The sequence below is a fragment of the Brachyhypopomus gauderio genome, chromosome 21, assembly GCF_052324685.1.
Source record: "Brachyhypopomus gauderio isolate BG-103 chromosome 21, BGAUD_0.2, whole genome shotgun sequence".
NCBI classification, from domain to species: domain Eukaryota; kingdom Metazoa; phylum Chordata; class Actinopteri; order Gymnotiformes; family Hypopomidae; genus Brachyhypopomus; species Brachyhypopomus gauderio.
Window position 1 is genome coordinate 6,455,027 of NC_135231.1, and position 13,231 is coordinate 6,468,257.

The following is a 13,231-nucleotide window of genomic DNA, read 5'->3' on the forward strand; positions in this document are numbered from 1 at the left end:
CTTTTATTTTGAAAACGTGTAACGCGTGCGGCCATCTTGGAAACGCAGACGGCGCTCGGGTAGTGTGGAACTAGCGTGGTTACAACCTGGAGGAAAAAGTTCACTGCCGCACGTCTGCCGACCGAAGAAAATGTCAGGAGACGACGATCAGCAGGAGCAGACCATTGCTGACGACCTGGTCGTCACCAAATACAAAATGGGCGCCGATATAGCAAACCGTAAGTGTTATTGCACGTTTGTGACGAGTATAATCACCGTAAAGCAGATGCCAGTGTCATGTAGCTGCCCAGCTAGCTCCATTACACCGTGTGCGGCCATGTGTGTCAGCCTGCTGCCAGAGAGGGAGATTAGAGGGGGACATATATCGACACGTTGCTTATTTTGACTATTTATTGGATTACGGGCAAAAAATATATATTATAAATATATATATATAATATATATTACGCCGGTTACATATTTACCGGGAGCTTGTAATGTAGTAAAAATGGCCAGGTTTCATACAGAGACCAGGTTTCTGTATCTGTTCACCCGCGAATGTGAGAGGAGACGGACACTTCTGCTCCGCACCCGCCCTTAACGGACGGAACCGGACCGTAACGGACTCGTTTCTTGTGAGAAACGAGCAGCTAATGACTTAATGGCCCCAAATGGGCGGCGAACAGCGTGTGAATGTGGCGCCCACAGCTGTGGGGTTAACTGGGTCTGGCGCGGTGGGTCGGGACCAGGACGGGACACGTGGGGGTAGGTTCGGGTCTCCTCACCTGCCCCGAGTGCTGGGGTTGGTTTAGCTAAACTATAATTGCTCTTTTTGGCACCTCTCTTCCCCCCAGAGGCTTTGCGGGCAGTGGCGGAGGCGGCGAGGCCCGGAGTGTCTGTGCTCGCCTTGTGCGAGAAGGGGGACGTCTACATCTCCAACGAGACCAGCAAGGTGTTCAAGAAGGAGAAGGAGATTAAGAAAGGTAGGTATGGCCGTGCCTGTGTAAATGGGTCGGCTCCGGCGACGTTTGGTGGGTTTGAAGGTGTGGTGTTCGTTTCACAGGCATCGCCTTCCCCACCTGCGTGTCCGTCAACAACTGCGTGTGCCACTTCTCGCCTCTGAAGAGTGACCCGGACTACACGCTGCAAGACGGCGACTTGGTTAAAATGTAACTTTTTCCTTATTAAATTTTTCCTATATTTGTAGTCTTTTGAAGAGTTTGGTTACCCTACTGTCCACCCTCAAACTGTTTCTCTCTGAAGTGATCTTGGAGTTCATGTGGACGGCTTCATCTCAAATGTAGCACACAGTCTTGTGGTTGGTGCTACCAAGGTTGGTGCTTTATTGGTTTCAGTAGTATTGCAGATGTAAAAAAAAAAAACAGTGTTGGTGCAGGGTGCCCTGATCAGTTTTAAGTTTCCTGAACCATTGCACATGTAGGCTTGATGCCAACAGCACTTTAACAGCACTCCAATATCATCCACTGCATAGTTTTCTGATTTCATAAGATTATTCATCGACTGTGTGCATATAACACATTGAAATAGTGCTTTCATTTTGATTTTATTGTAAACCACAAAACTGGCCGTTCCTAAAAACCATGCCAATCTCAATGTGTCCTCATCTGGCTAACGCAGGAAACTCCAGTGACTGGGAGGAAAGCTGATGTGATCAAAGCAGCCCATCTCTGTGCCGAAGCAGCTCTGCGGCTGGTTAAGCCTGGGAACCAGGTGTGTGTGTGTGTGTGTGTGTGTGTGGGGAAGTGGGTGGATGTCACGGTATGATGGCACTTAGAGATGCAAATTTAGGATGAGTTCATGCCTTTCATATCTTAACTGAATGTAGATGATGAATATTTAGGCTGTCTGATGCTTGGTAATTGAGGAGTTGCTTGCGATCCCAGATTAACCAGAACTGACACATCTGGACGGACAAAACTGGTTAATTTATTGGCATCGCGGTGAACGAATTTTAACTCTGGAATCGGTTTCTATCTGAGGTGTTTAATAGGCCAGAGGACACAGTTTCTGAAACCCCCTTTGGTAATGAGTTTATGAATGATGACGACCTTGCCTTGGTGTTTTGTTGGTCAGAAAACAGCAGGTGAAATGTATGACTCTTCAGACTGATTCATTGCTTTCTGTTTCCCTTTCAGAACACACAGGTGACTGAAGCTTGGAGCAAGATCGCTCAGTCCTTCAAGTGCATGGCCATCGAGGGTGAGGCCCAGGGCACCGAGAGCACAGCGCCGTAAGCGCGGCCCTCCGCACCTCCGTCTCACCACTGCCCCTCCTGTCTCTCCGCAGGCATGCTGTCCCACCAGCTGAAGCAGCACGTCATTGACGGCGAGAAGACCATTATCCAGAACCCCACGGACCAGCAGAGGTGAGGCGGCCCGGCCAGCTGTGGCACTGTGTAGTTGCCGTCATCCGCTTCTTTGCTTGTCAGAAATGAAAAAAATCTGGAGTTTGCGCTATGCAAACGAGAGCATGTCATTAGTGTGAGTTTGACTTGGAGTTGTTCGCCCCGTGTTCAGGAAGGACCACGAGAAGGCAGAGTTTGAGGTGCACGAGGTGTACGCCGTGGACGTGCTGATCAGCACAGGCGAGGGCAAGGTGAGTGTCGGTCAGAACTCCTGGTGTTCTGCCTAATGTGTAAACTTCTGCATCATTGCAACGTTTCACAACTTTCCCCATCAAAATAGGCCAAAGACTCAGGCCAGAGGACCACCGTCTACAAACGAGACCCAAGCAAGCAGTATGGGCTAAAGATGAAAACTTCAAGAATATTTTTTAGCGAGGTGGAGAGGCGCTTTGATGCCATGCCCTTCACCCTCAGGTAAAGCTGGGCTTTGAGTTTTATTAGTGACGTTCTCCACCTGTCTCGTAGTGTAGGTGTTGAACCAGGCAGTATATACGTCAGTCTGTGACGGCACCTTGTCCTATTACGAGTGTTGTATGGCACTTTCTGTAATAGCACAACCCTGTGGATATTTCTGTATAATGGCTCGGATCTGTGTACTAAACCATTTTTAAAAATGTTTTCAGGACACGGAGACACTCGAAGTCTCTGGGCGTCTCATGTAGTCTCACACACATTTTCTCGCCCCCTCTCAGAGCGTTTGAGGATGAGAGCAAGGCCCGTTTGGGCGTGGTCGAGTGTGCCAAGCATGAGCTGCTGCAGCCCTTCAACGTCCTGCATGAGAAGGAAGGTGCGTGGTCAGCGAACCTCGGTGCAGCCGTCCTCCCAGGGTCGGCCTCTCCCTGCCCCGACCGCCTAATTCCTTCGGACCGGCACAAGCGACGTTCTGTGATCCGATTTCTCTCACCCTGTTCCTTCCCCTCTCTCTCCGTCTCTGTCTCCGCAGGCGAGTATGTTGCACAGTTTAAGTTCACTGTGCTGCTTATGGCCAATGGACCCCTGCGGATCACCGGAGGATCCTTCGAGCCAGACCTCTACAAGTCTGACTGTGAGGTGCAGGACCCTGAGCTGAAGGTAAACCTGGAAGCAGCCGCAGTTCACGGAGATCTCGCACAATCTCCACGTCGCCAAACTGTATCTTTGGTGTTACAATGACTGCAGCAGGTTTGGGGTGATTTATTGAGCGTCTGTTTGCAGGCGTTGTTGCAAAGCTCCGCCAGCCGGAAGGCACAGAAGAAAAAGAAAAAGAAGGTTGGTCTCTCGCACTGGTTTGAAATCTGATTTAATTGTATTTTTAAATGCATCTACCTCATGACACTGTTTGTTTCCAGGCAACTAAGACGGTAGAAAATGCCACAGGACAGCCAACAGAGGTGGAAAGTGAGACTGCCAAGTAGATCCTCCTTTGCCCCCTACTTTCAACAATACCGACCGACAAGAGACGTCCTCCGAATGACCCAAAGAACAGAACCTATAAAGAGTCCCGCCATGCCACATTGAGAAGCCTTCCGGTCTAGCCTTCCGTCTGTCTACACGCCTCCCAGTTAGCTACTAAAACTGCCGCGGGACGCACGCGTCATCCGTGCAAGGTGGAGCGGCGTGAGGTCCGAACGCGACGTGCTGGTGGGAGTAGCGGGTGCAGAGGCGCTAATACAACCTAACTGACTGTGTTTACAGGAGGCACGTGTTGGGGTGGGGGGGGGGGTGGCCCTCTTGTTTTACAAACTGTCACTGTAAAACCAATCGCAGAAAATAAAAGCAAAGTGGCAGCATGGTTGAAGTATCATTACTTCAGTGTGTTAATGATTGTTTTATACCCAACACTCCTCTTTGAAATACTGATTTTTGTACCGACTCGCTGTCCTAGTTTGCATTTAGATGCACTTAGAATGTTGGTGTGATCTTTGCGTGCGATCTTTGCGTGCGTCAGTGGATATGTTCACTGTATTGTGTTGCTAGCGTCGATTGGAAATCGCTAGTCATTTTATTTTCCCCGTCGAAAGAAAATGGCACTTAGCAATTTTAGCTGCAGATGATCCGTGTCTGACCCTGAGACCCAAATGATAATAGCCTTTCCCTGTAATTGTCTAAAGAATAAATGAAATTGGCCAATATAGCACATCCAGTCTGATTTCCAATTCCTGTACTTCCTTTTTGGGTTTTTTTTTCTTGTTTTTAAGTTCTTGTTACTTCCCGGTCAGAGTTGGTCATTTGACATACATGTTAATACTTCATAATGTTCATAAAATAACTGAAATTATATATAAATGGGGAAGAGTTTGTGAATGACAAGTTTCCCTGTGTGAAAGAGAATAATTGGAATTCTTCACTTTTTATTGGGTAGCATAAACATACTTTTTACACTGCTCACCCCCTTTTAAAACACCAATTCCAAAGTCATAACATGCTTATTACAGTCTTGCCATAGTTCTCAATTGACCAAACACTGAGCTAAGTATGCCAAAATTAGCCATCAAGAAAAACGACAAATTGTCAAAGAATTAAAACGCAAACTACGATTGCAACAGAATATGTTCACAACCACAAACGAAACGGCAGTAAAAACTGCATTGTTGTGGCTAAAGAAAACGCAGCGCTTCAGTCTTTTTCAAAGGGAGCATTTTTGAAGCAATCGCTATTTTCACAGTAATTTGATATTTCAAGTTTTGAACTAAGTAAATGTGATATATTTGATCCATTTTTCTTTATTCACTTGGATAGTTTGATCGTTGATCGATGGAGTAATGTGGGTTTCATAACCTAACAAATTTAAAGGATTTATGTTATAATAACAGCAACAAGCAAACATTTTTTTACATTTACGTAAATATTTGTAACTTGAATAAGTAATAAATTCAGAGTAACATAATACAGGAAGATGATAAAATCCTGCACCTAACATCTGAAGTCATGCAACAGGCTTGGCTAGGATGTATTAACCAACGATTATGATCCAATAATACCTACTACTATGCCCATGACCCATCGTCTCAACTACACAATACTACTAAGAAGACAAGATAAATTTCACACACCCTATGCACACACTAGTTGCTTGAACAGAACACAGCAGCAGCTACAATCTGATACTGGCTCGACAAGGATCCAGAAGCACAGCGCACTATTAGCGCATTTCCACTAGGGCCTGCTTGGCGCGGTACGGTTCGATTCGCAACGGAATGGTACGGTCGCGTTGTGTTTCCATTACAATGGTGGACCACCACAATGTGGGTGGAGTCGCTGTTGGTGCGCGGGTTGTAGTGTCGTGACATCATTTGTATGCGACCACAACACCAGTCAATGCCCCTTAACACATACCATTATTGTATCTTATTTATCTTTATCTTCATTATTGTATGTGGTTGCTCTAATTATTGATAATTTGGTATTACTCAAACAGGCTGAACACACCCTGCATAAAAAGCATCAGTCATACAATCAAATGAAATCAAACTTTATTATGAAATATAGATATTTAAAGTACAACATATGTAAATAATAGTTATAGTTAAAAAAAAGTGCAAAAAGCAAATTACCTAAAAATAACGTATAGCTTTATATGAAATAAATATTTATAGTACTACAAGCAACATTTTGTGTGCTTTTACTGGCGTCTGTCTCGCATGGTGTTCACAAGTTCACCAAGCACCCAGAGGAAAGCCCGGTTGAAGGAAACATTTTCCGCCAACTCCGCTCGCCTCCAGTGGCGGACTTAGCAATTTGGGGGCTCAAGGCGAATTTAGCTAGGGGGCCCATTAACATTAATATGCGAGAAATAAAGCCTGGTTTATACCTGACGCGTCGAGAGCGGCGACAAGAGGCTCGTATTTGTTAACGTAATACAAGAAAACAGTTCAGTCAGACAGCTATTTGTTGTGAAACGAAGTAGTTACAATTTCAAGCATTTTCAAGTACTTTAGCCTAAATTCCAGCACATTTAAACCTGAAACACAAAGCAACATTAAAATTGGTCAGGTAAATGTTCATTCCCCTGTTTCTGAGGGGTGTTTCTTTACACTACCACGTATCGTTTCGGAGAATACTGCACGCGGAAAGTATAAACGCTTCCACCGTGCGCAGGGTCGCGCGAGGTGGGCAGAGTCGCGCGCTACGGTCACTCGCGAAAGTAGAAACCAGGCTTAAGTTAGCTAGTCAGGGGGCCCCTACAGTGGGCTGCAGTGGGAGGGGCCCAAGGCAATTGCCTAGGAACGCCTCTATGCAAAGACCGCCTCTGCTCGCCTCGTCAGTGGAAGGGGAATCTTGAACGTAAAAAATAACATATTAAAAACACAAGCATTCCCGTGAAAGCATGGTCCATTGCCTCAACTGCCAAGTACTCAGACCACCAAACAAACTTGGACTGACCTTCAAAACAAGTGACATGGACACACAATACCTTGCAAGCTTTTCCTTGGGGTCATCAGGAAGGCACCTCCCTTCATTGGTGTTTCGATGAATTGAGCCCCCAACACCTCCAAAAGGCTCATCAGTTGAGTCTGGCATCCCAGACCCACCCCCCGCCAAACTCACAATGTAGCCCATCACCAAATTTACCAACAACCCTGCTACCCGACGGCTATCGGAAAAGCCAAGTGACAATCCTACCCATATCCCAACATCACACACACCAAACTATTTATCTCTTCAAGTACGATCCTTACCCCACTTAACCTCAGCCCTTCTTAGCCACACCCACTGACTAGATCTCTCAGCTACTGCTGACAACTCCTTTACCACTGCTCTCATCACACAGCCTCTAAATCCAAACTCAGCCAGTAGCCTTGTGGCAGACTTTGCCACAAAATCCCTAGCCCCTACCTCTACGGGTCTAATATGTGCTTGCCAGCCCCGCTCTCTTACCTCAGCCACCAAATCTGCATACTTCAAGCTTTTCCTTTCATATGCTGCATCAACTTCATCCTCAAATGGAACAGTTAGCTCTATGAAATACACTATCCGCTTACTTTCAGAATACAACACAACATCTGGCCTCAAGTTTGTGACTACAATACACTCTGGGACCTACAATTTACAGCCTACATCAACCAACAGTTTCCAATCTCTTGCATCAGCCCACTTACCGCCAACTTTTGAAGACTGTGCTGGCTCCTTGCTATGCTGCCCCTCACACACAAACCTAATTACTCTATTGGAACTAGCAACTGGCATGCCATTAACTTCCTACCGCTTCTTATCAAGTGCACCTGCCAATGATTTAAGTACCTGATTATGCCTCCATGTATAACGTCCCTGTGACAAACTCACCTTGCATGCCGACAGGATGTGCTTCAATGTACCACTTCCTGCACATAGCTTACAAGTTGAATCCTCACCTAACCACTGCCCAAGGTTTTGTGGAGTTGGAAGCACATCATAAGTAGCTCCCACAAGAAACTTTATACGACTCTCATCCAATGCCCACAACTCTCGCCAGGTGATTCTCCTCTTCTCCACACTTTCCCATTTCATCCACTGACCCTGCTTACTCTGTCCTGCAGCTTTTGCCCGTCTTACTTCCTCCTCCTGCTCTCGAATAAAACCAGTCACCATTCGCCTTCTCTCAGGAGATGTGGCTGAATGCCCTCCATGTATCACCTGACCCTAGTCCTGCCCTACCATTTTGCACCTGCCCTACAACATCTCTATGCTCCAATGCCCTCTTTGCTGCCTGAGTTGCCTCTTGGGAATTCCACTTTCTTCCTGTACGTGTCACCGGTGCCGCTGCTTTGATCAGTGCATCTTTCGACCCTATCAACAACATTTCTCGGCCTACCTTGGCACATTTAAACTCTTCAACTAAGCTTGTTAGTGGTAGTTCTAGCACTCAGAGGCGGTCTTTGCATAGAGGCGTTGCTAGGCAATTGCCTTGGGCCCCTCCCACTGTAGGGCCCCCTTGTCTAGCTAAAGCCAGGTTCACACTACACGACTTTTCAGTCGTCAGGTTTTTGTGCCGTTCGCACTACACGACTGGTTGTGCTGTAATCGCGAGTCTCTCAGTTGTTGTGGCTTTCACACTATATGACTGATCGGCGACGCGGGCTCACGAATTACACGACTTGGGAATCGCCGACTCATCTGGCTGCCGTCCAAAAACACGAGAACACGAAAACAAAACACTCGCGAGAACCAGCAACACCACGAAGAAGATAAAAACAATGTACATGTACTCCACATTTTCGTTATTATTATTATTTTTTGTACCGTTTAACCACTCCATAGTCCCAAATTGCCAGAATTATTTCATCTCTCCGTTGCAGTGAACACAGATATAGTCAATCGCACTATTTCTCCAGTGCTGTCACAGTAACTTAAACACAGTGTTGTAGTAAAGTTGTATGAAGCTAGACGCTGCTGTTGACTCTCAGTCGCCGACTGGGCTACATATTAAACATGCTAGATATCTGCCGGTCGTCTGCGATGAGTTGGCGACCACTCGGCGACGGCTCGGCGAGCGTCTTTCAGCAGTTCACACTACACGACTGAGCGAGCGCCGAATGATCCCCGATTTGCCTCCGACCACAGTTTCTGTCGGCGATCTACAAAAACAGTCGGCGACTGAAAAACCAGCCTAAAATCGTGTAGTGTGAACCTGAACTTATTTCTCGCATATTAATGTTGATGGGCCCCCTAGCTAAATTCGCCTTGAGCCCCCAAATTGCTAAGTCCGCCACTGCTAGCACTCCTCTCCCAAACCATGCCACACTACTAAGACAAAGTAGTAGAGGTATTTAACATTAAGGAGTAGGTACATTTATAAGTTACATATGGCCAGGGCCGGCGCCAGAACATATACAGTGAGGGGGCGTCATAAAATTTCGGGGGGGCGAACGTAAGTTGTTGAGCGGGGGGGGGGGGGGGGGTGGGGGGGGGGGGTGGCGAACGTAAGTTGTTGAGCGGGGGGCGGGGGGGGGGGGGGGTGCGTGTAACGATTGTCGAGCGGCGGAGGGGGCACCATGTAGCGATTGTTGTAAGATAAATGGGTCTTATTTTTTACATTGAGGGGGCGGGACACCTCGCCTGAGGGGGCGACGCCCCCATTCGCCCCCCCGTGGCGCCGGCCCTGCATATGGCCCTCCGTGGGTAACGATTATGTCGATGTGGCCCGCGGTGAAAATGAGTTTGACACCCCTGTTACACTAAGTTACTTAGTTACACTAAGTAGATGTTTTTCAGTGAATTCATTAAAGTAGATATTCTACAGCAGGGGTCGGCAACCTATGGCACGCGTGCCACCATTGGCACGCCGAGCCATAATCACTTGCACACGACACGCTGGACCAGCATCAGCAAAAATATATATTTTAATATAAATTGTTATATTAATGGATTATACTTTCGCGAGTGACCGTAGCGCGCGACTCCGCACGCACACCTCACGCGAACGGCGGAGGCGTTTATACTTAGCGATCGATCGCGATATAATACTTAATTTGTGTCCATTTACACCCCCCTCCTCCCCTCGGTCAACAATTTAAACTCGCCGCCATAGTGGCACACTCATTGACTGGACATGTTAAAGTTGGCACTCCATGTCTCAAATGTTGCCGACCCCTGTTCTACCTAATCCTATAGTGTGTTATGAAATTAAAGCGATGTTTACACAGTCTTTAATAGGGCATCCAGCACTTTTTTAAATCTGGAAAATGCAACATTAAAATTCAAGTATTTGCTAGAATTTCAAGCAGCCGTACGAGCCCTAAAATAAAATCATTTTTATTCTTCAACCGAACGCCTGGTGAAGGGGGTTGTTTAGAAGGATAAAACTGAATTTTACATCCTTCGGAAGAAATGTAAACTATTCGACGGGTTAAATCTTCCCGTCCAGTTGTTCACCTAAAGAGCTGTCCGAACACTAACGGAAATCATCGAGAATAATCCAATCACATAAGGTGAAATATTATATATATTATATAATAATCCTATTACATATATTATATAATAATATATAATATACTGATAGGCTACCGAAAAAGTAGGCGTGTACGGTGTGCCAGCTCTCCGCCACAAACTTCAAGGCAACCAATTAAAAGTTGCCAAGTCACGTGCTTCCCAAAAGTTTAACAGACAGGCATTAGTTCGGCGCCCCACACACAGGATGTATATGGTGTACATGTAATGTCACAGAAATTCAGCGGATAGAATTATTAGAAGGAAGTATCATGTATTGAATTTTTTTATTGCATTTTGCATCATGTATTGATTTTATTATTTTATTTTGCCCTAATGGGGGAAATACCTTTATATATTTCTAATCTACTTTCATTTCAATCTAATTAATCAAATTTTTATAATACAAAATCACAAAATAAGTTGCTCTTAGATACCCCATTAGAAAGAACAGAGTTGGGTAAAATGGCTTTTTTTAATCGTATGCGCCTTATGTTTGGAATGAGTGTCAAGCTGTCTTAAACTTAGACTCCTTAGTATCGCTTAGTTTTTCTCAGTCGATTTGGTTCATTTCTCAGATCAAAATTAAACTTCTCAAAGCTGTTCATTCAGTCCCCACATCTCATTTGTGCACATCATAATTGCATTTCTCCTTGTGTTTAACATTTTGCAAATGCTTTTGTACATATTGCAAATGGACATGGACAGTTGTCTGTTGTTTTTTACATTATCAGTTGCTTATGACATGTTTATCAAAATGTGTTGTATGGATGAATTGTCTTACCCTCTCAAACATTTAGTCTATAGGTCATCGCCTAGGTCATTATATGCAAAAGTGCTGAACATGTTGTCATAACCTCTAAGGCATCATTTTACATTTATTTATTTAGTTAATTTTGTTTGTTACATTTTGGTAATTTATCCTAATTTGATTAAATTGTTTGCAAGTGAACATTCAGTTACGGTAAGAAAGGGAATTTGTGAAGGTTTAGATCAACCAATGGTCTCAACCATAGGTCAGAGGTGCGTCTCATGAACCTTTACTGTAATTGGCAAACATTTATAGATGCTAAACACTGCAGTATCACAAAGTAATGGAAAGTAATTTTCATAATGGAAAGACAAGGCCATGTACAGGGTGAACAGCCAAGAAAAGGAGTAAGACTGTGTGGTGTAGAGGGGTAAGACTGTGTGGTGTAGAGGGGTAAGACTGTGTGGTGTAGAGGGGTAAGACTGTGGTGTAGAAGGGTAAGACTGTGGTGTAGAGGGGTAAGACTGTGTGGTGTAGAGGGGTAAGACTGTGTGGTGTAGAGGGGTAAGACTGTGGTGTAGAGGGGTAAGACTGTGTGGTGTAGAGGGGTAAGACTGTGGTGTAGAGGGGTAAGACTGTGTGGTGTAGAGGAGTAAGACTGGTGTAGAGGGGTAAGACTGTGTGGTGTAGAGGGGTAAGACTGTGGTGTAGAGGGGTAAGACTGTGTGGTGTAGAGGGGTAAGACTGTGTGGTGTAGAGGAGTAAGACTGTGGTGTAGAGGGGTAAGACTGTGTGGTGTAGAGGGGTAAGACTGTGTGGTGTAGAGGGGTAAGACTGTGGTGTAGAGGGGTAAGACTGTGTGGTGTAAGGCTGAGGGGACAAAACAGTGAAATACAGTAAGGGCAACAATTGTGGACCATGTTTTACATGTAAATCATGGTCTCACAATGGCTGAAGCTGGTCGCTGGGTGCAGCTGAATATTGGAAGAACAACTGTATCTTCAATTGTTCAAACATTTCATAGAGAAAACATGTATGTATGTAATTCAGAAACGTGCTCTCTGCTGTAATGCTGCACATTGACATACATTCTGACATGTTATTCTTTTTTTTGTTGCATTTTTGCATTCTTATACCATATAGGATATCGAGACTAGCTCATAGGGAGGCAGAGGTTACATTTTCACACAACAAGAGGAGGCTGTATGTGCTCAGGTTGTTTTGAATGTGTAGAGTAAGTTTTTAATTTTGCAGTTTTTCCAGTCAGTTGTCGGTCTTTTCTGAATTTCAATCAGATTTGTTTTTGTCAACAAATTGCAGTGCAAACAATACAGTCAAACAATATTGCTGTACAAATTTGATTCCAGTCCAATTTCTTGCTATCAGTCTCCCACATAGTCATGTGTAACTTTGTGTTCCGTGTAAGTTTGTGTGTGTGTAACGTATTTGATATACCACAGAATGTGCAGCGAAATCAAAAGCTTGAAATCAAAAGCTTAGCTAGTTTCCATCAGAATATACAGTCTACACTGACTGTGACTTATAGTTGCACTGACAACATGACTTAGTATTTTGACTGCCTTGTTCATAGGCAATGGCACACAGACTAGATATTCTGATGGCACTGACAAATTGACTGACCTAAATATTTGATTTTGGGGCAAAAACAAAGAATTTTGAGTGAAGTATGTGATTTTGCAGGTATTTCATTGAGTTTTGCTGTTTGCACTAAATGTTTTGAGAAATGCACTAGTTGTGATGCCAATGTAAACCATGATGTGAGAAATGAACCAAATCGACTGAGAAAAACTGTAATAGTTAAAGAAAATCAAACATCAATTCAAAATTGTGTTGTACGTATAGTATGTAATTGTTTTGTAACTACTCAAACAAATCTTACATTTACAGCATTTGGCAGACATCCTTATCCAGAGCAACTTACATTTTATCTCATTTTTATACAAGGGAGCAATTGAGGGTTAAGGGCCTTGCTCAGGGGTACCTCAGTCATGGCCTCAGGTCTGGGGATCGAACCCACTACCTTCCGGTCACAAGACCAGTTCCCTAACCACCAGGCCATGACTGCCCCATCTTGGCCAGGACTAACTGGGAGAAGAGTTATTGTAACTCAGTGGGATTCCTCCTTGTTGAATGAAGGTTAAATAAAAATAAATAAAATGGATGCTGTATGT

The 13,231-nt window shown here is 44.8% G+C and overlaps 1 protein-coding gene across 1 annotated transcript; it reads left to right on the plus strand.

Moving 5' to 3' along the window:
- Positions 1-44: 44 nt before the first annotated feature.
- On the plus strand, positions 45-4,522 carry pa2g4b (proliferation-associated 2G4, b). The gene is made up of 13 exons (XM_076984164.1): positions 45-218; positions 834-962; positions 1,043-1,148; positions 1,243-1,312; positions 1,618-1,710; positions 2,136-2,199; positions 2,287-2,365; positions 2,517-2,595; positions 2,685-2,818; positions 3,097-3,191; positions 3,348-3,475; positions 3,599-3,652; positions 3,733-4,522. The coding sequence occupies exons 1-13, from the start codon at positions 131-133 to the stop codon at positions 3,796-3,798; spliced, it is 1,185 nt and encodes a 394-aa protein (XP_076840279.1). The 5' UTR covers positions 45-130; the 3' UTR covers positions 3,799-4,522.
- The last annotated feature ends 8,709 nt before the right edge of the window (positions 4,523-13,231 follow it).